Source organism: Mustela lutreola, chromosome 7 (assembly GCF_030435805.1).
Source record: "Mustela lutreola isolate mMusLut2 chromosome 7, mMusLut2.pri, whole genome shotgun sequence".
Classification (NCBI taxonomy): Eukaryota; Metazoa; Chordata; class Mammalia; order Carnivora; family Mustelidae; genus Mustela; species Mustela lutreola.
In genome coordinates this window covers 5,105,433-5,131,619 of record NC_081296.1, presented here as the reverse complement: position 1 = coordinate 5,131,619, position 26,187 = coordinate 5,105,433, and the positions used below count along the sequence as shown (strand labels likewise).

Sequence of the window (26,187 nt, the reverse complement as noted above, 5' to 3'; positions counted from 1 at the left end):
ACTAGCAAAAGGGCTGTAGAGGAGGGGCCAGAGTTGGACTTGGGTAGGAGGCTGCTTTCCCTCTCGGCCTGGCGTGGAGGGCGAGACAGAGAGCGAAGGGAGAGAGAATAATTGGAAACACAGCACCGTGGTCACATGGTTCCACTTAGCTTTGGTAATTGTGCTCAGGACGTTGGAACCAGCTCTGGCTCCTACTGGGACCAAATGTCAGCAGAGCTCGGGGGCAAGCCCGTGCCTCTCCCCGGGGTGCAGCAGCCTTCCAGCGGCCTGCAAGGCCTGACCAGTGGGTTTTCTGGGATTTTGCTCTAGGCTCCAAGGGTGTTTGCCAGGCTCCTGTCGGTTTTTCTCTGCCGCTAGTGCGTTCTCCGCAAGACGACCTTAGGGGTCTCTTCCAGGAGGCTTCCTGGGGACGGGCAGAGAAGCTTTCCAGCATGGCTACGCCCACAGAACCAGCTACTTTCACTTCCTGGCAGAAAAACCCGAAGGATTCGCTTTAGCCCAGGAAACGGCTCTCCCTCTCCCTGGGGGCCCTTCCCTCCCATCTGAGCCCGTCCGCCGCCCCTTCCCCAGCGTGCTGGGGCCGGAGGGCTGTCCCCACACACCCACGAGGCCGCCGCACCCCGAAGACGGATGAGGACCGGCGCACCGTCTCGGCCCTCGGCGGACCTCAGGACCGGCCTTGGCTGCCGTCCCTGTAGAGAATACAAAAGCCAGAAGAATAAAGCCAACGTGCAAAGAAATGGCCAGCTCCTCCTTTAAAGGAGCTTGAACGACTTCTGGACTGTGCCAGGGAGCAGGGTCGGTGCGCCCGCCCGCCCGCCCGCCCTTCCCCTGTGTTTCATTCAGCACTTGCTGAAAAGCATGACGTGTCTGTTGCTCCGCGGGGCACCGTCAGCCCTGGAGGAAAGGCCACGGTGTCTCCATCTGGATGGAATACACTGAATTCACTGGAGAACTTCGAGAGGGTAAATAACCATATGGAGAAAAGTGAACTCGCTGATAAAATGTGTTTCAAATTTCTGAATTCCCCGACAGTGTCTTATATCAAAGGCAATTTTTCAAGCTGGGTCACTGCGGCCCAGGGGGTGTTTTCTGTCCTGAACCGAAGAGGGACGCGGAGGCGGGTTGAAGGGGAGGACGTTCGGGGCCCTGCTCTTTCGGGGCCTGGGGCTGGGACCGGTTGGGCGTGTGTGTCTGGACGCGGGCACGGGACCGGGCAAACGGTGAGACACCTCGGGGCTGTTTCCCAGCCGGTAGTGAGGATGGGGAGCTCGTCTCCCCACCGTTGGGCTAAGGTGAGACGTGTGACGGATAATTCTCCGTGACAGCCCAAGGGGGCCGCGGGATGCCCAGATCGCTGGTCAGACGTTCTTCCCGGGGGTGCCTGTGACAGCGTTTGCAGAAGACACGAGCCTTGGAATGTAGACTGAGGAAAGTCCTTCGTCCTTGACGGTCTGCATAGAACAAGGCAGAGGAAGGGCAAGCGTGCTGGGCTCGTGCTGAGACAGACCCCATCCACTCCCGCCCTGGGCTGTGGTTCTGGAGGCTTTGAACTGGGACTAGGGCTTACACGTTGGCTGTCCTGGTTCTCGGGGGCTGTGGGCTTGGCGTAGAGTACGCCCCGCGGTTCCCGGGGCCTCCAGCTTGCGGGTTGGCAGATCGTGGGACTTCTGCACAATTGTGTGAGCCGACCCCTCAGAACACACGTCTTTCTCTGTGTTTCCCTCTCCTTGTCTCTCTCTAGCCATCCGCCCCTCCGCCACCCGCAGGTTCTGTGACTCTAGGAGAAGGTCCCCCACCTGGGACCACAGAATGAGGGACTCCAGGCAGCCAGCTGACGTCACAGGGACAGGGAGCCCCCTGGGCCGCCTCTCAGAGTAGCTGACAAGGCCAAGCCACCAGAAAGACATTTTGGAAACTGCTGCTCTGGAGGAGCCTAGAAGGCGGGTATGTAAGACGCTGGAGGCGCCCCTCACCTGGACGGCCGCACTCTCAGCTCCCTGGAAGAAGGTCGTCTCAGCCCTCAACATGCAGGCACGCGCGGGGTCATCAGGACGCCCTCCCCAACACCCAGGCCTCTGAGACAAAGGACAAAGTGGGGCGGCCCTTTCCCCTTCAATATACGGATTCCCTCCAACGTGGTAAAGGCTGAAGGTATAATTCCTCTCGGGAAGTATCTGGACGCATTCACCAAGGGCACATTGACCCGTCCCTGCTCGGAAGGGACCAGCTAAGGACACTTCTTATGGAACCCGGTGCCCAGAGCTCGGCTCTGCTCATGGGAGATGCTTGGGAAATGCTGCTGCCACACACGAGGCGGCCTGTCACGGGGAGGAGGGACAGGCAGGAGCACAAAGGTCCCGGCTGCGGCTGGGACACGGAGGGGACCATGTAGCCTCAAGTGCCATGTGCAGCCCCTTTACGGCTTCAAGGACGGCCCCCTGAGGGCAGACGACCGTGCTCACCCCCAAGGAAACCGAGGGAAGTACCCCCAGGAGGTACCAAGATGAAAGGCAAAAAAATCAAAGTAGTGGAAGCAGCCTACATGTCCTTCAGTGAGAGATTGTGTTATGTTGTGCGCAGTCAGCGGTGAATCGTGCCGCCAATAACACGCGTATAAGAAATCTCCGTATGGGGCACCTGGGTGGCTCAGTGGGTTAAGCCTCTGCCTTCGGCTCAGGTCATGATCTCAGGGTCCTGGGATCGAGTCCCGCATCGGGCTCTCTGCTCTGCGGGGAGCCTGTTTCCCCCTCTTTGCCTGCCTCTCTGCCTGCTTGTGATCTCTGTCCAATAAATAAATAAAATCTTAAAAAAAAAAAAAAGAAAAGACAGAAAGAAAGAAAGAAATCTCCGTATGTGGGCGCGGAAAGAAGTCCACCGTATACCACAACGCTGAGAAACACTGTAAAATGGTTCTAAAGACCAAGTTTGTTTTCAGAAATGTACTCATATTAGCGAACACCAAACTGTTAATGACTTTTCCGGAGGGTACATAAAGTGCCAGGGCATGGTCTTACAAGAAAGCTTTTTATTCCTACTTAATAATTTCTTTGCCTGATCTTTTTTATTCCTTATACCATGTATCACACTCAGAACCAGAAAAATAAAGGTTCCTGTTTTGAAGAACAAAACTGAAATTTATGGCAAATTTTTGCCCACAAGTAGTTCTGGTTAACTTTACAGCGATTTTTCTCAGGCTCTGAAATATCTGGTTGAAATTTTTATTAAGATCGCCTGCGGTTTGCAGATGAACTTGGGGAGAAAGTCTTCCCACCCGAGAACATTTCTTCATTTTTTAAACATTTTCTTTTCAATCAAATTTTATACTCTTCATTTAGGCTCTACATATCTCTAACTAAATTTATTCCCCAGTGCTTCTGTTTCTATTGAGAATGGTACCATTTGTGAAATAAGTTTTCTAGTTGGGTATTGCTTGTCCATAAGTAAGTCGCAGATTTTGCATATTCAGCTCATAATTGACAACCCTGTAGATCTCTCATACTCCCTGAAGCCCTAGGTCCTCAACAGCTTCTCTTGAGTTTCCAACTGATTCCAACTGAATGTTAAAAATTTCCTTCGTTTAAGAGTGCCTGGGTGGGTCAGTCGGTGAAGCATCTGTCTTCGGCTCATGATCTTGGGGTCCTGGGTGGCTCAGTGGGTTAAGCCGCCGCCTTCGGCTCAGGTCATGATCTCAGGGTCCTGGGATCGAGTCCCGCATCGGGCTCCCTGCCCAGTGAGGAGTCTGCTTCTTCTCCATCTCGTGCTCTTTCTCTCTCTCAAATAAATAAATAAATAAAATCTTTTTAAAATTTGTACTTCATTTAAAAATGCATATACTACTTATTTCCTTTTCTTTTTTTAATATCACTGAAGTTTCCATGCAGGACATCAGTAAACAATGGTACACAGGGGCATGCCACGTCTTTTTCTGGACAGTGAGGGAAGTTCCCGGAAGCATTTGATGGTAGGGAGGATACGGACTGCTGTATCAAGGAAAAAATTATTTTTATTATATCGAGGACATATTCTACTATTTCTAACTTGGGATGCATTTCCACCAAGAATGGGTGTTTATTAAATGCTGTCTCAGCTGCTTGGCATACGCACGTACCTTTCCTCTTCCGATTTGTCTGCAGGAAGGAACCTCTGACTGTCGTGAGGCTGGGTCACCTATACTCTGATGTTATTTCACGTCCCACTGGCTCACAACTTGCAGTTTTTACTAAACACCAGGACTCACTTGCCCATATTTTGCTCAGGATTTTTCTGTCTATGTCCCCAGACAGAAACAGCCCATCATCTTCCTGGGTCGTGCTGGCATTATAAAGGATTCGAGATGCCAACATCTCCTCTTACCCTCTGAAAGGGTTGGATTGTCTAAGATACACCTAGTAAAAGCTTGAAGTAACTTTTCTGTAAAATCTTCTGGCTCTGGCATTGCTTTTGAGGTGGTTCCTTGAAGCTCTCCTTGGTTATCGGACGACTCAATTTTATCCAAAAGTCTTTTCCTTTGTCAATTGCAACGACTTGCTTTTTGTATTTATTAGCAAGGAGTTGCCCATGAATTTGCAAGGTCTTCTGCAGAACTCTGTGCACAGGCTCTGTCGGTCACCCTCCTCTCTGCTCTGACTCGACCAGATGGTGCCATCCGCACTTCCAAAGGACTGAGCCCAAGAGCCAGTGCAAACTTCTCTTTTTGGTTTGCTTTCTGTTACATTTATTTCTGCTTGAGTTTTACTCCTTCCACACACCCCCAACCCGTGTTTCTGATATTTTCTTTTTTCTACCTTCTACAGCTTTGTATTTGATTGCCTCAGATCTGTTCTTCCTGTTTCGGAGAGGACAGAATGGCATGCTGTGGTCACCTGCTATGACTTCAGAGCCCAGCTCGACCTGGGTTCAAATCCCAGTGCAATCATTTACTAAGTGTCTGACCTTGAACGTCTGCTTGACCTTTCTGTGACTCAGTCCCATTCTTGGTAAAATGCAGATGATGGTGGTGGCCACTCCATGGCAACTTTGTGAGAATAAATTAAAATGCTGGATGTCAAGCCCATCACACAACTCTTGGGCTATTTGTGATTCCCAGTACTGCTGACATCATCGCCGTTAGTTAAAGCTAGAACTCCTCCTCCGAGTGTCCCTGTGGCTGCAACCCCATGGATTTTTGAAACATGACATTCAATTGTTGTTTCATAAATGGTCTGTAATTGTAGTTTTGATTTCCAACTTGGGCTCCGTCCTGCAGGGGACTGCTCTGGTCCTCGTTCAGGTCTTATGGTCAGAACTCCAAGAGGCAGCCTTGCTGTTCTTATAATTTTTTTTATTAGAAAATTCCAGTTTAATTGCATCGTGGCCACAGGATGTGTCCTGGACATTTTTTACTTGGTGGAATTTATTGAGGTTTACTTTGCGAGCCAGCATGCGACGTGACTAAGTGTTTTCAATGTGGCGTGCACATTTCCAAAGAATTAGAATTCTCTGTTTGAAACTTCAAAGATGTATGTGTCCAAATGTGATATTAAGATACATGTATATACATATATACCCAGTTTTGACTTCATGCAATTCAACACATCTATTTCCTTACTTATATTTCATCTGATTAATCTGACAAGGGTTAGACGGCTGTGCATTCGAATTTGACATCGCGTTTCTCATATCCCAGACGTTTCTGTTTTGTGTACGTCAGGGGCTTTATCGGGTGTGTGAAGTACTCTGATGTCTGTGTCTCTGTTTTGTGTTCTCTGTTTTGTCCTCCTTTTGTGGGAGGAACTTCTTCTTCTTTTTTTTTTAAGATTTTATTTATTTATTTGACAGAGAGAGATCACAAGTAGGCAGAGAGGCAGGCAGAGAGAGAGAGAGGGAAGCAGGCTCCCTGCTGAGCAGAGAGCCCAATGCGGGACTCGATCCCAGGACCCTGAGATCATGACCTGAGCCGAAGGCGGCGGCTTAACCCACTGAGCCACCCAGGCGCCCCGAGGAACTTCTTGATTGACCCCATATTTATCTGGTCCGCTACCCCACTTTCTTCTCATCTGCATTTGCTCTGTCCCTTTTCATTTGATGCGATTATGTTTTAAATGTGTCTCTTAAAAGAGGGATGGAACTAGATTGGGAGGGAGAATGTGGGGTTTTTTTAGGTTTCATTTTTTAATTCTTTTTTCATTTATTTTTTAAGCTGAATCTGGGAGTCTTTCTTTTTTAAATACACACATGACCCTTGAACAACAGGGGGGCTAGCGACACACCTGGCTCTCGACTCCCCCAAAAACTTACCTACCAACAGCCTACCATTGACCAGAAGACTTACCGACGACATAAGCAGCTGATAAGCACACATTTTGTGTAATTTATGTACCACAGAGATTCTTACAATCACATAAGTTTGAGAAAAGAAAATGCGGTTAAAGAAATCATAAGGAAGAAAAAATCCACTTACACTACCACACTGCACTTTTTTTCCAAAAGAATCCACATAGATGTGAATCCACGCGGTTTAGCCCCACGTTGGACAAAGGCCAACAAAGGGATGATCTCACGTCTTATGTTACCCACGGTACGCCTCACACGTATTTAATGTAGAACGTTGTCTTCCTCCGAATCCAGACATCTTCCTTCCGCCATGTTTTCTCTAGGTGTGGCTCCTCAGTCACCTCCTTCCCTTGCTTCCCCCTCCAGTCAATCTCCCTTTCTAGTCCTCCTCAATGACCGAGAGGACATGCACTCTGATTCTAGGTTGCTGGCGGCCCCATCGAGAGTCTCTGAGCGCCATACTGGGACTTTGTCTTTCCTCTCTGTCCATTCCGAGCGTGCCGCCATGTCTGATGGGTCTTCCCTCGCCCCCTCCCGGATGCGGACCTCCCAGTCCCCGTGCTTCAGAACACATGACCGTCTGGGGACAAGGACACCCCGTTGCTTCACAGGTGGTTTTTCTCATGTGCGTCCTCTCGGATGGTCTCGCTAAGAACATGACTGGTTGAACGGACGGGACTCGTCTCGGTGGCCCGGCGTCAGCTCTGACGTCATCAGCCCGGTGGGCCCATTCTTGCTCCGCTCCTTTCTGGACCCCTCACTGGATCACTGGCCCGGGAGCCTCCGAAGCGCCCCCTGCCCCAGCCCTCGGGCCCCGCACAGGCATTGCCCATGTCTCGCACGTCCTCGGTCTCCGTTGACTGTGCTAGATTCTCACCACTCTCCATGCCTCCTCCTTAGGTGACACTTGCTCAGAACCAACCATGCCGCTCTCCAGACCCCAGCGCTATCTTAGCTGGCGGGGAGGGGGTCTGTGCTCTCTGAGAACCCGCTCTCCCCACAGCGCAGCCCGAGTCTGACCCCGGCAGGCGCTTGTCCCCGTGTTCAGAGCTGGACCGCCAGACCCGACTCAGCCAGTGGCTCCTACCAATCGCTCGATAATTACCAAATGACTGGGGACACCTGCATGTGGCGTGGGAAGGTGCTTCCTGTCCAGATAAAATGTGTAAAGTCGAATCAAACATCTTACGGACTCTGTGTGGTAACTTGGCCTGAACGACCTCTAACGGGGGAAAGTTGGCCCACTTATCCCTATCCTGGGACATACCCAGAGAGTTGTCCCGGCTACTTTGTATCGATTCTGACCTTGAAGATACAGGGACAGCTCTTCATGCCCGGAGAAGAATGAGGTAGACTTTTTTGTGCTGTATGAAGCGGGGGAAAAAAATTGTGGAGCAGTGTGTGTGTGCGTGTGTGTGTGTGTGTTTGGAAATAGAAAAATTCAGAATCCCACCAAAATGTCATCAGGGATCATTTCTGAACAGCAGGCAGGAGCATGGGGGAAAACTGGTCCCCAGTTAACTACAACATCTTCGTCAAAAGATTTTGCAGAATTTGTGGTCCCGCCGCTGCCTCTGTGTGCGTGGGTGCATGTGTGCGTATGTGTGTGTGTGCATGTGTGTGCGTGTGTGTGCGTGTGTATGCTGTGTAAGATGACGGGTTTAGGTTTGCCTTTTGGTAAGAAATGACATATCTTACTTCTATTTCTGTCAACACACCCACACGCACCACACACATACACATGGTTGTATTATCTGTGTTTACTAATCAGCCCAATGCATGGGGAACAGAGAACAGGGACATGGCTCGAGGCCGCGCCAGGGGTGTCCTGCTCAGGTCTCCTGAGCTCCTGCTCAGAGCACAAGGAGAGGAAAGGTGCATGAGGCTGGGGACCTGCCAGACCTCCCTGACCTTTCCATTGCTCGAGCCCTTCTGATCCATTTAAGAAAAGACAAGAACAGAAAGAGACAAACTCAGGGCTGACTCAGTCCGGGATCTCTGCCTCGGCTGATGGGGAGACGGCCACCTTGCTGGAAGAGAAGATCGGGGATCTTTGGGGTTTAAAATGCTCTCCCTACCCATCTCTGTTCCAAATCCTATCCATTGCTTTTTGAAACTTTGTAGATCCTGTCTTACTGTAAAAATTTACATTTTGCACACAATACATACCGCATAAACACATAGGAGATACATGTGTGTATAAAAGTTTGTAAACACACAGACGTGCGTAAACATAGATCACCAAGACAAGCGTTTCGTGAAACGATATCCTTACTACGGCGTAGTGAAGTAAAAACACGACAGAAACGATATACAATACGCCTTTGCTTGGAGCCTGGTGCATTCTGATATACTCTATTCTTCTCGTATTTTTTTTTTTTTCTTTTAAAAGCAATGCTGGTCTCAAGGCACTAAACGGATTTCCAGAGCACTTGTGGGTCTTGTCTGAAAACCACTCTCCTAACGCCTTCCCTGACTGCCCACAGCCGCTTCATCAGGAACATTTGCTTTCATTTCCCACTCGGCCCCATTCTTCTGAGCCACTGAATGTTCTCGCGGCGGACACGGTAATGTCCCTGCCCTTGCTTGTCTCCCCGCAGATTTAGGAGCCAGGATGGATTCTGAAATCCCCTGTTCTACTCTTTGGCTGCAGAGAGAGGAAGGAGGAGGGGGCTCGAGTTTGCCCCAGCGTCGCTTTGCCAGAAGACGGATGCTGTGGTCCGCAGGGGGCCCGCACAGGTGCCGGCTGTCCCCGCCATGAGGATGCGTCCACGGCGGCCACCTCCAGCCGCTGACTGGCAGAGCAGCCGCGTCCCGGCTGCTGGAAGAGCCGTGAGAACGTGTCTGGCCAGCTGTCCATGCAGACCACAGAGCAAGAGCAGGACCCAGAGCAATCCCTAGGAGAGCCCCGTCTATGGGTGGTCCCAGCTCCCGGGTCCCCATGCAGAGGCGCCGCCAGCCCAGAGCCGCTCCCCCGGGGCACGCCCTGCCCTCCAGCCTCTCCAAGGGTGCCCAGTCCAGAGGCTCCCCTGGGCTCTGGCTGCCCCCCAACCTGCCCTCCACACGTGGTGCCGTGTCCCCCGTCTGCTCGGCAATCTCTCCGGCGGAGACCCTCGGCATCTCTGCCAGATGCTGGGCAACCTTGCGGAGCCGACGGGGCCAACAAAGGTTGAACACAAGAGAAAAACGAGAAGCGCGTTCCTACTTCAAGCCGCCCTCTTACCCACACCTAGAACAGTTGGTTTCGTTTGCAATTCGGGATATTTTTTTGCACCCGGGGATGAGAGTGTGTTGCTATCCTCACTAATTCGTGCCTTAGGATCAAAAAAAAAATCTTACGGGTGACAATTTGTTGCCAGCCCGAATGGACAGTGTTAATACAAGGTAAGATGGTTGCGGCTAAGGTTATGTCCGGGCTGTTCCTCCCTTGTTCAGGCAACAAACAGCTTCCTGCCATTCACCGCGTGCCCGGCGCGGACGGCACGTCGAGGAGGAAGGCACGGACTTGAACTCTGCTGGAGAAGGCAGATGTGGGCCCCGGAGACGACTCCGAGAGTGGGAGTGTCCTAATGCGGGTTTGAAGGGGGAGCCACTGCCTGCGGTCACTCGCTAAGTGGCCTCACCGAGGAATGGGCCCACGAACTGGGGCCAGAAAGCTGAAGCCGGGCTTTCCACCTGGAGAAAGAAAGGTGGGAGTTCGAGAGAACGCGTGTCCGGTCAAGAGAACAGCGGGCACGAAGGCAGGAAGGCTTGAAAGACCTTCTGTCCTCATGTCGGAGCGAATCTCTCAGTGGCCCCGGAGCCGGGCTGCGAGCAGGAGCCAAGACGCCGAAATGCCGGCTCGGGCTGACGAGACGGAGGAGCCTGTGAGGAACAAGGGCCTCATCGCACTGGCGAGTGGATTTCAGTTCTGGGTGTTCCGTCCCCACGTGACCCCGAAACCCTGGGGTCCGCGCTGGGCCCCAGAGAGGGGTGGCGGGGGAGGGGGTGGCAGGCTGGCCAAGGGCGTGTCCCACGCTCCTGGCTCACCTTCCGCCTGGACAATTCTGCGTTTGACAGTTTACATGTGAGTTTTCATGAACGATTTCAGTTCTGAAGAAGTCCCCCTGGATTGAAAGAGCTAGAAAACACCTGCTGTAGGTAAGGAGAACCCAATTTCACCCAGGAAAGTTAAGATCGTTTTCATGTTTAGTAAATACAGACATTTGCTAGGCGTGTATCAGAGCTGTGAAGAGCGTAGATTTTGGAGTCAGGCTGGGGTGAAGGTCCCGGGAAGCCACTTTCTAGCTGAGTGATCCTGGGCACGTTACCTTAGCTCTCCGTTTTGGGGACACACTTCCTAAGCCAGGGACACTGAGAGGCTCCAACAAGATGCCACCTGCAAACATTCTAGAACGCGGTGCCTGGGGCAGGAAGACGCACAGGGACGGGCTGGGGGGTTGGGTGTGACTCGGGAGCATCACCGGGGACTGAACAAACCAACAGCAGGGCTTCCGTGGAGGCACCTGGCCCGGCCTGATAGCTTCTGTCCTCACCTGGCCTGGAGGAAAGGGGCGCCTCTACGGGGATCGTACCTGCTGAGCCACTTACAGCAAGACACCAACGGAGAATGGAGGAGCAGGCAAGCCAGGAACACTCCGGTCCTTCCCCAGGGGCCCAGAGGAAAGGGAAGCAGAGCCACAGATAGCGGCTCCCCGGGCTGCCTTGGGGCTGGGCTCCTGGGACAGAGCTGCTGTGCTCGGGGAAGGGCATTGGGGGGGGGGGGGTCCGCTTATAGGAGGGGATTCGTTTGTGAGGAGAAGGAAGGGTAGATGCTCCCCGCGTCCGCAGAGAGAAGGAGATTTCCTCCACCCACAAAGACGCAAGCGCGTTCATCAGGGAGGACCACCTCCCGGGGAACTGGCGGTGGGACCCCGACCACGACAGTGGAGAGACTGACGGCCAGTCAAGGTCCCAGAGAGGATCAAGGTCAAAGATGTCTGTGCTCCCGGCGCACTTCAGGGAGGAGGAGCCTGGCGGCAGCTGGAAAACCTACCCCGGGGCCTCCACCTCTCTCCGGCCCTCTCCCTTCTGCTCCCTGCCGCAGACCCTGCACCGAGCAGGAGGTCCCACAGCCCGACATCCCAGAACCACAAACTCCCGTGGATGGCGAGCCAGGGCAGGGGGCACAGCAGCCATGTCCCCTCACCCCAGCTACTCCCAGCCAAGCACTGTGGCTTCCGTTCCTGCCCAGGCCCCAGCACAGCTTCCAAACAGGCCATGAAGCCCCTCCCCCAACCAAGCCGCGCCCCCACACAGGTCAGCGAGGCCAGCCTCCCGGGCAGAGCAGCTGTCCGTCCGAGGGACATTCACTCACCTGGGCCCACCTACCTCCCCGTACACGGTCCCCAGAGCGGCCACCTCCCTTACTTTCCTCTCCAAGCGCCCAGCAGGGACCGAGACACCATCGGTCTGGGCCAGCCTGGGGCCGCGGCCTGGGTCCGAGCCGGCCGGCAATGAGAAGCGGATTTCCTCGCTCGCACGGAGGCCGGTCTCTGGGTCAGATCCCCGGCCCCGGTGGCTGGGAGGCTCTGAGTCAGATGCTGCTTGACCACCTGCTCTGGACAGGTGACTTGGGGCAAACGTGTCCAGGCTGGCACGGCTTTGCTCAGAGACTCCCGGCCTGGGCCATCTGACTTCTCCACGTGAAAAGCCTCGGTCCGATGGGGCAGCTGCCAGCACTGGGCTGCTCGGCCCTGGAACAGAGTCGACCATCTGCTGGGCTGGAGAGAACACCCAGGAGGCCAGTCCAACCCAGGAACCCAGAACCCCAGTAAGGATCCTTGTTCCTGGCGTTGCCTTCCTTGGACAAGCCAGGAGAGGTTGGAAGGGTGGGAACGCATCGAGTGTGACTCAGGGCGCACGCTGTGCCCGGCGCACGGCTCGGGGCTCTACAGAAACATCAGCTCGCACAGGCTTGCCACCGATGGAGCAAATATTTTCATACCCATATCACAGGTGAAAGCTATCACCACCCAAAAATTTGCAGAGCTCGGAGACCCAGTGGCCTGGGGTCACAGCCCATCGCTGGCTCAGCAAAGTTCAGCAACTTCCCTGAGGTCACCCAACCAGGACCTACTGGACCCACCCAACGCCGAAGCCCACGCTCCCCATCTGCAGCACCGCATCTCTGTCCCTGCGCTAAAAAATGGCTCTCGGGCGTGGGAACGGATGCTGCTCAGTGCTTTTCAAAGTCTGGTGCCCAAGCCAGCGGGATCAGCCCCGGCTCCTAGAAATGCAGATTATCAGGCAGGGCCCTAGTCCTCCTGGATGGGAGGCTGTGCGGGCGGGGCCTGTCACTCTGCTTCGGTAAAGCCCCACAGGGGACGCAGGCAAGAGAGCCGGGCTGGGACGGACACAGGGCGAGCGGAGCACCACGGCCCAGAGGGACAAGGCGCTTCTGTTTCTGCTCTCGGGATGACTGCCGTGTGATCGGGGTGCTTTGCCCCCACGTGTCCCCTTGCGGAGCTCAGTCAAAGGGTGGCATTCAGCCCATCAGCCCCCTCCCACGCGTGTCCTCAGCACAGGCTCTGTGAGCCGATGGCGTGTGCCAGGCCGGGACGTCGGGAGGGGGGCCTCTTACGAAGCGTGGAATGTGCCCTCGCGCCCCCCAGCAAATATTTCAGGACTTCCTGGCGGCTTTAATGAGGGTGTAGGTGCATCCCGTGGGACGCCCTTGGAATTCCAGCGGGGCTGGCTGCCGAGGCTCAGCTGCTGCCGGGGCCGCCAGGCCCACGGTCGCCGGGAGGCACGTTGGAGACAGAGCTGTCTTTGTCGGCAGGTGCGGGGGACAGTCGCACATTGCAGGGCTGAGTCTGGAGGGCAGCAGAGGAGGAACTTCTCATGGGCAGGAGGTGGAGGCCCCAGTCAGTGCTAGCTTTTCTGTGCACACACGCAGCCTCTCTCCACTCCCTGGGCACCGTGCAGCTGGGGCCCGGGCCCAGGCAGCAGTTCCTGGGGCTGTCATGCTCGTTCTGGCAGAAAGGCTGGGACTGATGCAGTACCCCAGGCCTCTGGAGGCCAGCCTCACCCTTCCCAGACCCCACAGCCTCCCTCCTACACCGAGCCTAAGCCCCCCACTTCCGGCCGCCATGACCCATGCTGCATCCGGTCCCGCCTGTCCTACTACCAGATGACCTTTCTTGCTTAACTAGCCGATGGCGAATTCGTTCCAAGGTACGGGTGAGGTCCTGCCCAGATCCTTACCGACACAGGGTGCTTTGCACCTCAAGGTGGAAACCACTGCATCTGTGCCCTGCAGGACCCCCTCCAGAAAAAGGACAGACTTCCCACTGCCACCCGACACCCCATAGGCCAGCTCGCCGCGTACCAGCAGAAAGGGACCAGAGAGCCGGCGGGAGAGCCCGCACTGCTGGTGTCAGGCCGCATGTAGCCCAGGTCATACTGCAGGATCTGGGTCGTGTCTCTGCTTTAGCTCGTTCATCAGCCGGACGGGGTTAAAGACTCTGAGCACAGAGCTCGTGAGGGATGGGCCCGCAGGAGAAGCAGCCCCCAGCACGCCACACCCGTGCGCCTTCCACCTGTGTCTTCACCTTTCCGTAGCATGAAAACCAAGGTTGACCTCCACGTGATCGCCTCTGTGTCCTGGAACACGCACACGCTTGCACACGCAGACACACGTGTGTTCCGGTGACGTGAGGACGGGCAGGCAACGGCAGACAGCTGTCCGTGCGTTCGCCGCCGAGCAGCACTCGGTTTCACTTTCCCCGTCCTCACCCCCGTGGAACGGGTTCTATCCCTAGACCCATTTCACAGATGGGGAGACTAGAGCACGAGGAACGAGCAACTTGTCTTCCTAGAGCGCACAGGTGCTGCGCGCAGCACCTGAAACCCCCGTCTGGGGGCCTCGCAGCCCTCAGATGCAGCCACACCGCCTGCAGGGTCTGGGAAGACGCACACGTTCCAGCGGGAAAACAGCACCTTGCTCTTTCCAGCCCAGGGAGCCCAGAAATCTTCACCAAGCGATTCCGATGCTTGCTAGAGTTTGACAACCGATACCCTAAAATGTAATGCACAGAGCGTGTTCACATGGTGGCTTAACGTGCCCAGATACCTCTGCAGGTCCGCTCAGGATTCACGCCCTGGGACCAGGAGGCCTTTCCCAAGTCTCCCCGCAGAGCCGGCATCTTTCAGGACTACTGGAGAGGTCTACTTATGCGCTGATGTTTTCATCCATTTTTTTTCTTAACTCTATGTCCACAATTTCTTCTGATGCTCCCCTTGCTTTTTTTAAATTGTGAAAGTAGTACACGTTTGCTATCACAAATCAAAATATTCAGAAGGCAAAACAAAAAGTGCGTTCTTTTTAAAACACCGCAACGGGGTTGTCTGTTCTGGTCCAAAAGCAGCCAGATCAAGAGGGTCACACTTGGCCTCACAACAGATGAGGGACCCCAGCTTCTGCGCCAGCCCTCCCTTGAGCTTAGCCCGGTCCCGTGCCCTTTCTAAGCCTCACTGTTCCATTCTGCAGAATGGGGACAGCAATCCAACAATCTGACAGGGCTCCTGGGAGGTCCAAGCACAGCCCTAGCTGGCATTCTTTAAAAACCCTGAGGAATTCTTCATGGTATGAACTTGAGGTCGTGAGGACGGGACCAGAGGTCTTACTTGCTGTGACAGTTGTCACTGACTTCTGCAGAGACGTATTGTGCGCCCACCAGCCTTCCCTTCTCTCACTTGTCCACTCCGAGCGTGCACCCTTGCCATGTCCCAGAGCCTCACTGAGATGCCGTGAGGATCAGGTCCCGCCGCATGCAGGCTGCCCCTGGGCCAACAGCTCCCAAACCCACGCCTCCAGCCACGGACTCACTTCTGACTCAGGAACTCTTTTTTCCTGCCTCCTGCTCAGCATCTCCACCTGGAGACTGACCAGGGATCCCCAAGACTCCCACCCCGAGCAGCGCTCTGGGTTTGCCCCCTTCCCATCTCTTCCTCCCAGACGCCATGTTTGCAGAACTGTCACCATCATCCATTCATTTGCAAAAGCCCAGGAATCCAGGGTCCAGCACTGAAGAACCAGGCCCTGCCGCCAGACGCACAATCACAGGGAGAGACGGAGGCAGCTCCCTGGGGACCGGCCGACTCCTCTGCAGGCTGGTCCCCCTCCTAAAAAACCTCTCTGACAGCGTCGCGGGAGCACGAGCATCGTTAGGAACAAGCCGTCTACGGGCCAGAGGCCCCACATATTCACCCAAGACTTTGCGTCACTTTTTCCAAATCACATCCCAAAGCCTTACCATATCCCCAGGCCCGGTCATCTTCCCTTTCTCGAACACACCGAGCCCACGTCACCCTAACGTGCTGGTCCAAAGTGCTCGCTTCTGGGAAGGCTCTGCTTCCAGATCTGCACATGGTGGGCTCCTTCCTGCCTTGATGCCCTACATGTGGCCTTCCCTGTCCACTCCACCTGCACCGGCCCCCGGGCACTCCCCGGTACACCTGCGCTTTTCCCTCTTCGGGGAACCTGCTGCTGCCCGGAGGTGCTATTGGGTGCCTGTGTGTCAGCGGTCTGTCCCCCCAACAGACATCGCCAGCCTCATTCACTACAGGGTTTGCAGCTCAAGGACACGTTGGGCCCCTAAGGGCTCAACAAACAATCAGCCCACGACTGAACAAGTAAATAAGTGACTAATGCCCTGTAACACGCTTCCGCATCTGTTTGCATTTCAGAGCCTACAAAGATCTCTTACAGATAGTTTCTTAATCAAATGAATCTGATTGGGCACAGCTTTAAACTCAAGAAGCGTGGCCACACTCTCCATCCTAGCTCCTCACCAGGATTAAGAAATAGCGGGACTGTCTCTCCAAGGGAAGAGAGTTTATTTCTAGGAGCCCCAACAGCCCCGCGGCCTGGACACGCAGAGGCTCGTGGTTTCGTCCACGGGCATGGCGTGAGAAGAAAGCACGTGGGGCTGCAGGCTTGGCTGGTGGACACCCTCTGTGCGCACACCCACCGTGGGCCGGACGCTGGGCCACGATGGCTGGCTCCACGATGAGGCGGGTGACCTCGGTTGTCCCCATTCCCCTGCCTGGCCGGGGAGACAGAGGAAGTGCAGTGGTAAAGCGACGTTCTGAAAGCTCAGAGCCGGGATTCGAGCCCAGGGCTGTGTGCCCACAGGGTCCCGGCAGCCCTTGTCCCTGAGCATGAGCTGAGTCAGGGAACGGAAATCTCGAACCAGGCAGCCCAGCACAGGCTTAGAAAGGGTTAAAATGCCCACTGCGGGAGGGAGCGGTCTGGGCTGCCTGGTGCTTTTTCAAGGCCAAGATTAGGAGGACTGTTGGCCTGGCCTCCCCTCCACCTGGCTCCCCGAGAAGGCCAGGTGTTAGTCAGCGACCCGCGGGGGCGAGGGCAGGGGTGAGGGACTAGGGTTTCCTCTCCGCGGGGCGTTGGCAGGACCCCTGGGTCTGCGTGCTCACACTGGGGTGTCGAGTCCCTGTCTTCGGGGTCTCTGACAGGACGCCAGAGGCCCCACCAGCCTGGGTGCCGCCCACCCCACCCCCACACCGTGGAGCGAGGCGGTTGGACCCCACTCCTCTCCCAGCCCACACAGTTATCTCAAGAGCGCTGCTTCCTGCCTTGCAGCAGAAAGCAATATTTGCAAAGATGAAGAAATCCTGACTCTCTTTTCTTAATTTGTTGTTGTCATGACATGACTGACTCAAGAAGCAAAAATTTAAAATTCCTGCCCAAGGTCACGGGCTGGTCTCGCCCGCGCCTGATGTTCCCCCAGATGCTCCCGCTTTCCTCTCCCACCTCTGCACCTCACTGCACGCACCCCGCGCTGCCCTGTCTCACGCCCAGACCCCTGTCTCCTAGCCAGCCCTTGGAGAGTGTTCAAGGTTTGGCTCAGCGTCACCTCCTCCAGGAAGTCCTCCTCGATGCCCCTCCCAGCTCTCCTGAACAGGAGCTGCCCTCCTGCAGTCCCGAAGCCCTCCACGGGGACTGGCTTGTGCATATCGTCTCCAGCAAGCGTGAGCTCCTCTGTGCTAGGGACCACATCCCCCTCCTCTCTGTAGCCCTTGCTGTCCCCCAAACAGTGCGGGCTCAACAGCCGTGCGAAGAGAGGAGGAGAGGGGAAAAGGAGCAACAGAGGGAAAGGCAGGGAGGCCAGAGGGAGAGAGGGATCTGGGGCTAGACGCACAGGCTGGGATGAAATACAGACCGAGACAGAGGGACGTGGCGCGCTGCGGGGCTGGAGGAGGAGTGTGCGCTGACGGAGCACTGGACCAGGAGTCCGGGGCCGCCGCTGCTCACCCGCTGGGTCACCCGTACCAACCCCTCGTCAGAATCCAGAGCCCAGCCGTCATGCCCACTGGGGGACGCCCTGCTCCAGCAGCAGAGTGTCTTGCTTCCCTTCAGCCCCGAGCAACCTGCCGCTGGGGTGCGGGGGTCCCTCCTGGCAGCCCCCAGCTGAAGTCAGCCCTTGAGCTCATCAGGAGGCCAGCCCCACGCAGCGGGGGCCGTTACGGCCTAGAGATCTGCCCCACGCAGAGGCAGGACAAAGCAGGTACTGTGTCTTACTAAACTCCATGTTTAAATTTAGTGACACGTAATATATTATTAGTAAAAACCGAACACAACTGAGAAGGGGCTCGGGAGAGCGTCCTGGGCGCAGCACTCCGCAGGGTGCCGAGAGCTGGGCTTACTGAGCTGCGTCTGCTTTTCCCAAGACGAATCGCACGGCGCCCTTCAGATATGCGCCTTCCAGGCTCTGTGCATTCTACCTACAAGAACAGTGAGCGAACACGGAACTCAGATGGTGACACACTTGCTGGCGTGTTTAGACATGAAGGGTAGGGAATGCCTAGAACTCATCCAGAAACGTATCCGAGAAGTAAGGAGGAGGCACGGACAGACAGACGGTTGGCAGGATGGACGGACACGTGGGAAGACAAGTAGCGGAGACTGTTGCTGGCAGAATTTATGCTCCCTGATGGCAACGCTTTCCCCTTTTCTGTATGTTTGAATGATTTTTAACTGTAATATTTCAGAAGAAATACAATGGAGAGCAGTTAGAGAAGCCATAATTTGGGGAGTGTTTAAATCAGTTGTGGGTTTCTGAGCCCATATAGGTGGGGATCCCGCTGACTGCAGGAACCAACGCCACCGCGTGGAATGAGTGTACGCATGTAAGGGTCACCGTCGGTGCCGCTCGGCCACGGTCCCTACAGCACGCTATCAACACGGGCTTTAGAAGGAAACAGACCACTGGGAGAAAGTCCCCAGGCCTCATTTCTGTTCACCTAGAGACACAACTGCGTTTGCCTCCCAGAGCCGCAGGGAGGGTCAGAGGAGTTGGTGTCTGGTACTGGCGGCTGCTCAGGAGGGAGAGAGGCTGGTGTCACAGAGACACTCCCGGGGGCTGCCCTCCAGGTGTGGGGGACACAGGGGACGGGCTCACGCTCGCAGAGAAGCGTCTTGAGGCCTCAACCCTCCAGCAAAAGCTTGTATTTCCTGAGCTAACAAGTCACCCTGATTATTTTTATTTTCTTAAGATTTTATTTCTTTATTTGTCAGAGAGCAAGAGCACAAGCAGGGGGAGCAGCAGAGGGAGAAGCAGGATCCCCACTGAGTGGGGAGCCTGACGTGAGACTCGATCCCAGGACTCCGAGATCATGACCTGAGCCAAAGGCAGACGCTCAACCGACTGGAAGTACCCTAGAAATGCTCGCGGTCGCTCATAAGCTGGTGAGATCTGGGACAGTTCTCTTCTCTCATGCCTTTCCTACAAGGCTCCATGCCCTTTACCTAGAGCTGGTTTCTCCGCCCCTCCCCCACCGGCCTCCCAGACGCCCTTCAGAAAACAGCTCAAAGAGCACCACCTCGGGGAGCCTCCCTGGCCCACCAGACCGGTCAGTGCTCCATCAGAGCACCCCAACACACACAACCCTCCTTGTCCGTACAGTTACGTGTGGGTGATCGTCTGTCTCAGAAGTCCCGTTTGATCCCCGGAAACCAGCCTGGGGTCTGCAGCCCAGAACGTCCCAAGTACGTGGTTGAAAATGAGTTCCGAGTGTTTGAGAAAGTGACTTCATTCTTTGCAGATTGAAAAGTAGGTAGAGGGGCACCTGGATGGCTCAGTGGGTTAAGCCTCTGCCTTCAGCTCAGGCCATGGGGGATCGAACCCCACGTCATGCTCTCTGCTCGGCGGGGAGCCTGCTTCCTCCTCTCTCTTTGCCTGCCTCTCCGCCTGCTTGTGATCTCTCTCTCTGTCAAATAAATTTAAAAACAAAGAAGAAGAAAGAAAAGTAGGTAGAAAATGGGCGGCAGGATGGCGGTGGGCAACAGACTCAGTGCACGCACGATTGTCCTAGACACCACCATGCAACTCTTGACTATCCAAGAAGTACGGCGGTGCGCCACGCCCTCCGACTCCTTCCGTGGGCACAGACCCCACTCCGTATGCCCCAGCTCCATGCCGAGCCTCCCTCTTCGAGCCCTTCTCTGCCGACCGCGGGCCGTGGGCACTCAGGAGGCCCCCCAGGTATGGTGGCTCCATTCCCGGCAGGAGGAGTGGAAACGCCTGCGGAGGACATCACATGTCCTTCGGGGCTACAAGCAACCGCTGCATCACGCGTTCAAAACCTGTGAGATGGCAGGACTAGAGCCTTCCTAGAGGTCAGCTGGACTCCAGCAGCCTGCTGTCCACCGTCTAGATGGGGACAGTGAGCCCCCACGATGGGAAAGGGCTTCCCCAGGTCATGTGGCAGGGTAAGGCCTTAGCTGGACAGGTGTTTGTGCTTTTAATCTCCAATTATCCTGCAGCTGAACTCAGAGAAAAAGGGACTTACTCATCGCTATGAAGGGGATGGAGGGTGTCCCCCAGATTGGCCCCCAGACCCAGGACCGCGGCATTCCTCCCCACAGCTGACGAAGGGCTGCCCGCAGCTGTCTCAGCTGAATCTCTTTGCAAGAATTAGTCTCTGCCGAGGACAGCTGCCTTGCCGAAGTCTGTGCCCCAGACCTGGGTCAGCCCACAGGCAGCGATGGGTCATTACAGTAGGTGTACAAAACCCATGGGATCAGCTGGATCACAGCTGTATCCTGTGCAGCTTCTCCTTCTGGGGGAAGGAGACACAGGTGGTGTCCCTAGGGACACTCTCCAGTGACCTTCCTGCACAGATCTCTGCCCCAGCGTCTTACCAGGAAACCCAGCCAGACATGGAGACGCAGCCAGGGACAGGAAGTAGCAAGGCCTCCCCAGAAATAAAATGGTTTCCCCAAATACTGAGCACCTACTGAATACCAGATCAAGCCCAACCCTTGAGGACTCCCCAGTAAATGCATCCAAATGATCTATGGCCAAAGGGAGACATTCTGACGGGTGGCTGGACCCCACAGCTCGGTTCTTGGTCCCTATATGCCACTGCCTTCCTTCCAACTTCAGAGATGCTTTGAAGGAACCTACCCAACGGGCCCCCGGGCTCTCGCCCTATCTTCCGTATCTCCCTGCAGCTGGAACAGTCAGAGGGTGCCTTTGACTTGTCTCATTCCCCCTGTTAAAGAAAACCATGTGTTTACTCTCTTATGCCAAAGTTACAACAGAGCTGAGGTTCCGCCAGTGTTGACTTTAAAATTTGGGCAGAAGGGTTAACATCCTTCTCCCTGGTGCCTGTTTGTTTATGTTTCCAGAGCAAAAGGAGGTCACTGAAGAAACGAACTCAGATCTCCTGGGCCATACCGGCAGAAAGGCAGTAAGGATGGCCCTCGGGCTCCGGCCCCTCCCAGCCTCACCTCTCCCCCACCCCGTGCCCAGCCCTGCAAGGCTCAGAGGTCCCCTGCTCCATTCTCCCGGGGACAGAGACGCCGAGCAGCCCCCTCTTCTGTTCTGTTTCCTGCTGGGACCAGAGCTCAAAGCGGGGGACCCTGACAGCTATGCGTTTAGACAGGGATGCGTCTGCCGCGCCCCCGCCCCCCTCCAGTGCTGCCAGCAACGTTCACAGAGGAAGCAAGGGCTCATAAAAACCCGCTGCACCAGCCCAGGCTCCCTCTCGTCCCCTCAGGGGACCTGGGACACCATCACCGCTCACCTCTCTGCCAAGCACCCTAGTGTGCACACAGCTGGCTCACAAGGACAATGCAGACAGACAGGGATGTGTCCTGCTGCACCTCACAGGGGCACGCACACGCACACGTGCGTGCACACACACACACACACACACAGACACACACTCTCTACATACGGCAGAACCCAGGTCGTGATTTTCCAGAGCCCTCCTGGAGGATGCCGAGAAGAGGCAAACTGTCCATCCCCAGCTCCCCCAGGAACCCCCGAGAAGAAGCAGCACTTACCATTCTCCCTCCGAGGGAAGATTCTCTTCTGCAAACTCATGCCGCGGGGCTTTGAGGATGGGGCTGAGCCGCAGAAAGCCCCTCGGAGCCCCAGCCCGATGGAGAAGTCCCAGGGATCGCCGGCAGCTTCTGGGCGGGGAATATTTGAGTGTGACTTAAAACTACGAAGTAGCTAGCTCCTCGTTAGGACTGTTTTCCCCGGCAGGGAGGGAGGGAAAAAATCCCTTTCCCTCTGCCAGCAAATCTTTAAAGTCTCACAACGGTTGCTTCCAACCCCTGCCCTTCTTACGAAGCAAATGCTCACGAAGGCAATGTTATTTCACTGAATCAAGCCCTCCGATCACAAGCCTTTTCCTGTACCGCAAACAGACATGTGAAACCTCAAACTTTCCTTTGGACTCGGGCTCTGTTGGGAGCGGACTGAACACAGCCCTCTCTGAGGTCGAATGTATGGAAAATGTGCTCAACTGTTTAGGTCATACCCAGCACTAGGCTCTGCTCCCCACCTCCCGACTTTTTTCTTTTTTTTTTTTTTTTTTAATGAGTTCTGGTGTGTTTATGTAATTGCGAGGGACAAACACAACACCTAAAATCCCTGCCCAGAGTTGAAGTGATTCATTTTCTCCTTCACACACACCACACACAAACACAGCGCCTGTTTAATCCAAGTGAAAACGCCTTTCATAAAATCTGCTAAGGGCTCGGGCAGAGCCGCTCCTGGTGAATGCAGGCTGTGTCCCCAGAAGGGCAGTTGGGCCCCGGGGAAGGTGGAGGCTGTCTTTCATCAGGACAAACAGAAGGCGCTCTGACTCCCGCCCATGTTGGGACAAGCAGGCAGAAAAGAAAAGTGGGCGCGAGCCCTGGTTCGCTGGGCTATAAAACGCATTCTGCCAACTCTACTCGATTTCCCTGTTTGCCTTCTCATACCAAGAGATTTTATTTTTAGACTTGGACAAGATGTACTATTATTTTAAGTGACCAACTTGATTGCTGGGTTATAGAAATCCTTGGATTCCCCACCGAAGAGACCGAAAGAATATACAATAAGTGAGCACAGAGTCAGAGCTGGAAACTGGGGAAGAATGTGGTCGTTCGGGGGACGCGGCCACAAAGGGTCGGACTGAAAGGAAAGGCTGCTCCGTCTATAGAGAAAAGGCCACTGGGGAAGCAAGTGACACAGACCTTGGTCCCGTTCTGGGGTTACCTGGCACCTGCCCCGAGCTCCCGGGGCTTCCTGGGTTGGGTCTCTGGCGTGGCCACGGCCGGCCCCTTGACCAGTGTCCATGCTGCCACCGCTCAGGACCTTGGAGAGTCGAACGTGCGCGAATTACCAACCCTTTGCTCAAAACACCTCTGGGTCACTTTGGCCCCTTGACCAACACACACAGTCCACGTACCTCTTAAGTGAGGGTTTCTTAGGCCAGTGCCTCGGGTTGCCTTGAAAACCTCTACTATCAGCACCTGAAGTGGGAACAGCTCCCTGAGCGTCATCCCCATCCCGGGCCCGCAGGCCCTACCTCGCTCCCAAGAACCAAGTAACCGCCCAGGCCTGGAGCTACGGGAAAGCAGCTCAGACGTCCACACCCGGGGCCGGACCTGGCCTTCCAGTCTAGCAGGACCCAGCCGTAGCCACAGGGAGAGCCCGGGCTACCGAACCAGGGCGTGCTTTGCAGAAATTAAAATAACGTGATAGAGTAAGGTTTATTGTGCTAGAAAGAGGTCTGCGCTACACAGCCGAGTGAAAAAAAAGATGCACGTTGCCGCGTGCGGGGTGTGATCTACATCCACGGAAGAAGACTAAACTCAGAGAAGGAGAATTAGGGGTGTTTTCTTCTACAAACTTCCCCGTACCCACGATGATCCTTCACAATTCGGCGAGCAGCGGTAGCTTTCCACTCGTATCATCTAGAGGATGAGAGAAAAAGATTTAATTAAATAGGCTTTTTTTTTGTTTTAAGTTAAGTCACTGTCTTTAGAACCCCTAAGTAGGTTTTTGTCAAGTCAACAGCGAGGACTATAATTTTGAAAGTCATGGCTTTTGATCAGATGCAGTAAGCCTTCGACAGAGGAGTTTTTATTTGCTGGGGTAGGCAGAAGCCTGGTTTTCCCCTCCAGGCTCCAGAAAGAAACGCGGCCCCTGCCAACCCCGTGACCTCAGCCGGGTGAGACCCTGCTGTGTTCCCGACCTCAAGAACGGCAAGGTAACGACTTGGTAGTTTCTTAAGCCACCATTCCTGGGGTGAGCCCTGCAGCAGCAACAGGAAACTGGCCTGCTTGGTTTGTTTCTATTTTGTTTGCTTCCTTGATGCCAAAACCTTGCCTCTGGCTACGACCAACAAAGCGGGGAAGATTCAAACACAACGTTTATCCCGTGGAGCCCAGGATGAACAGCCGTCTTCTTGGGGCGCCTGGGGGCTCCGGCGGTGGAGCATCTGCCTTGGGCTCAGGTCACGATCCAGGGGACCGGAGATCAAGTCCCACACCGAGTCCCGCGCTGGGCTCCCTTCTCCCTGTGCCTTCCCCTCCACTCCTGCTCTCTCTAATAATTAAATAAATTCTTCAAAAAAAAAAAAAAAAGAAAGAACAGTTGTCTTCTTATCCAAAAGGAGATGAAAATCTGCCCAAGGCCCACGTGTTGGGGCCTGAGAAGGAGCCCCCACTCCACTCCCTCCTGGATGACAGCAAGAGGCCGGGGAGGTATGGGCTGAGGACAAGAAGGAACACACTTCCCGCCGGAAATGCCTGCCCAAGTGGAAACGTCCTCCTATGGAGGGAGTGTGGCTGAAGGTTCCCCGGGCCCAGAGCAGGTGCCCAGAACTGCCTGACCGTGCCTGGGTGACCAGGGAGCTCCGGACAGGGGCACGCAGAGGGAGGAGAGGCCCCTACGCCAGCTGAGGAGGGAGGCCTGGGCGCCCAGCTGGGGGGTGCAGCTTGTGGGCTCCACGCACACTGAGAGCTCGGAGCGGCGCCCACAGATGGTTTGCACCCTCCCCAGCACCCCGGCACTCCTCAGCCCCCCGTGGGGGACGCGGGACCCCGAACGGACTGAGCTCGTAGGTACCCAGAGGAGACTGAGCAGAGCAGGAGTAAATCAGAACAACTAAGTACACTTTGCATCAGCAGAATGAGTATCCGTCCGCTGCAGAAGTGACGGTTTACAAGTGAGTTCGGTGCAGAAAAATTCGGAAGGCTCCGTGTCCATAAGTCATTTTTTTCTCCTGTAAGTAACCTATCAGTTCCATGCCAAGATGGGGACAGACGCTGTTTCCGGCCAGTGGGAGGATTAGCACTTTTTATTTCTTTTACTTTGTATTTCCTAATTCATTTCCCCCCTCAAAAAGAGCAAGTTTATTTCTTAGCAAAAAAAAAAAAAAAAAAAAAGGGAGAGGAGATACCGATAGAGGAAACCGTAGTGCATGGGAAGCAGAGCTCTGCCCAGAGGCACAGACTGTGTTCATCACAAGAAAGAAAGCTTTGTTTCGGTCACTGATTTATCCCGAGTGCCCAGGACAGTGCCTGGCATAGATCCGAGGCTCCAGAAATTTGCAGAATGATTTCCTCAACCGATCCGCCGCCGATCCGCATGCCTCCGAGGCAGCCCGCTAGCCGGGTCGTCTACGCTCTGTGTCCCCAGGGCTCTGGTGGAAAGCTCAAGAGGCTGGTGCCTAGAAGGCGCCATTTCCAAAGTGTGTGGCAGAGGAGAAGCCAAGGGCACTGCGGCCGCCCCCGAGCTTGAGGCCGAGCTTGAGGCCCCCGCCTGCGCCCTCTGTGTCTGCCCCCGCCCAGCTCCCCCGGGAAGCCCCCAGGCCGCGCGGCTTCCTCACACAGCTACTTCCACTCAGAAGGTGCCCGAGTCCGGTGCATGAGGGAGGCCAGGTAGCACAAAGTCAGGTATAATCACAGATTGTAAGGGACGAGCCAGGATGTGGGGGAAGGGGTTTCACATGCGGGGAGTCTTCTCTCTGTGCTCTCTGTTCTTTCCACGTAGCCTCCTCCTATAAACAAAGTCTCCTCCTCGGCCCCAGTCACCCCATGAGGGGACTGAGGGAGCATCTTCTAGTCACACAAGGTCGGGTTTTGGACCAAAGCACCCCGAAAGCGCCCAATCTCGTCTGTCACATGAGGTCTGCCCCAAAGAATGGGAGGCCCCGTCTCTCACTAGTTAAACTACCTGAGGGGAGACGTGACCTCAGCCCCCAACATTCCAGCCCACCATCCTCGAGCGGCCTCTGCCTCTGCTCCCGGCAGCAGGGCTAGGGTCCTGGGACAGGGACGTGTGCAAACCCCTCGACTCAGCAGGCCCCCCGGGTGTGCTCACTTCAGAGGACTGGGTCTCCTTCCTTAGCTGCGAAGGGGGACCTACGCGATCCTGAGCCAGTTCTGCCCAGGGAGCCTGGCGGAGGCAGCTCAGCGTGCGTGCCTGAGGGCCCGGCGGTGCTCCTGCCGTGGGTGCAAGGTCTGCCAGGCCTGCCTGAGCTCTGGGCCTCCAGCTCCCATGTGTCAGCCGCTCTGCCAAGCCT

General features: G+C 55.3%; 1 protein-coding gene across 4 annotated transcripts in view; it reads right to left on the bottom strand.

The window, feature by feature from the left end:
- IL16 (interleukin 16) overlaps nucleotides 1-22,096 on the bottom strand; it is a 99,176-nt gene extending 77,080 nt beyond the window's left edge. Inside the window, exon 1 of one of the 4 annotated variants that reach the window (XM_059179840.1) lies at nucleotides 21,668-22,096. In XM_059179840.1, the coding sequence (XP_059035823.1) occupies nucleotides 21,668-21,707 (40 nt within the window). In that variant the 5' untranslated portion in view covers nucleotides 21,708-22,096. Of the gene's footprint in view, nucleotides 1-11,671; nucleotides 12,001-21,667 lie in introns of those variants that run through there. The other 3 variants (XM_059179841.1, XM_059179842.1, XM_059179843.1) reach the window with 3 other exon arrangements.
- Between the last annotated feature and the right edge of the window lie 4,091 nt (nucleotides 22,097-26,187).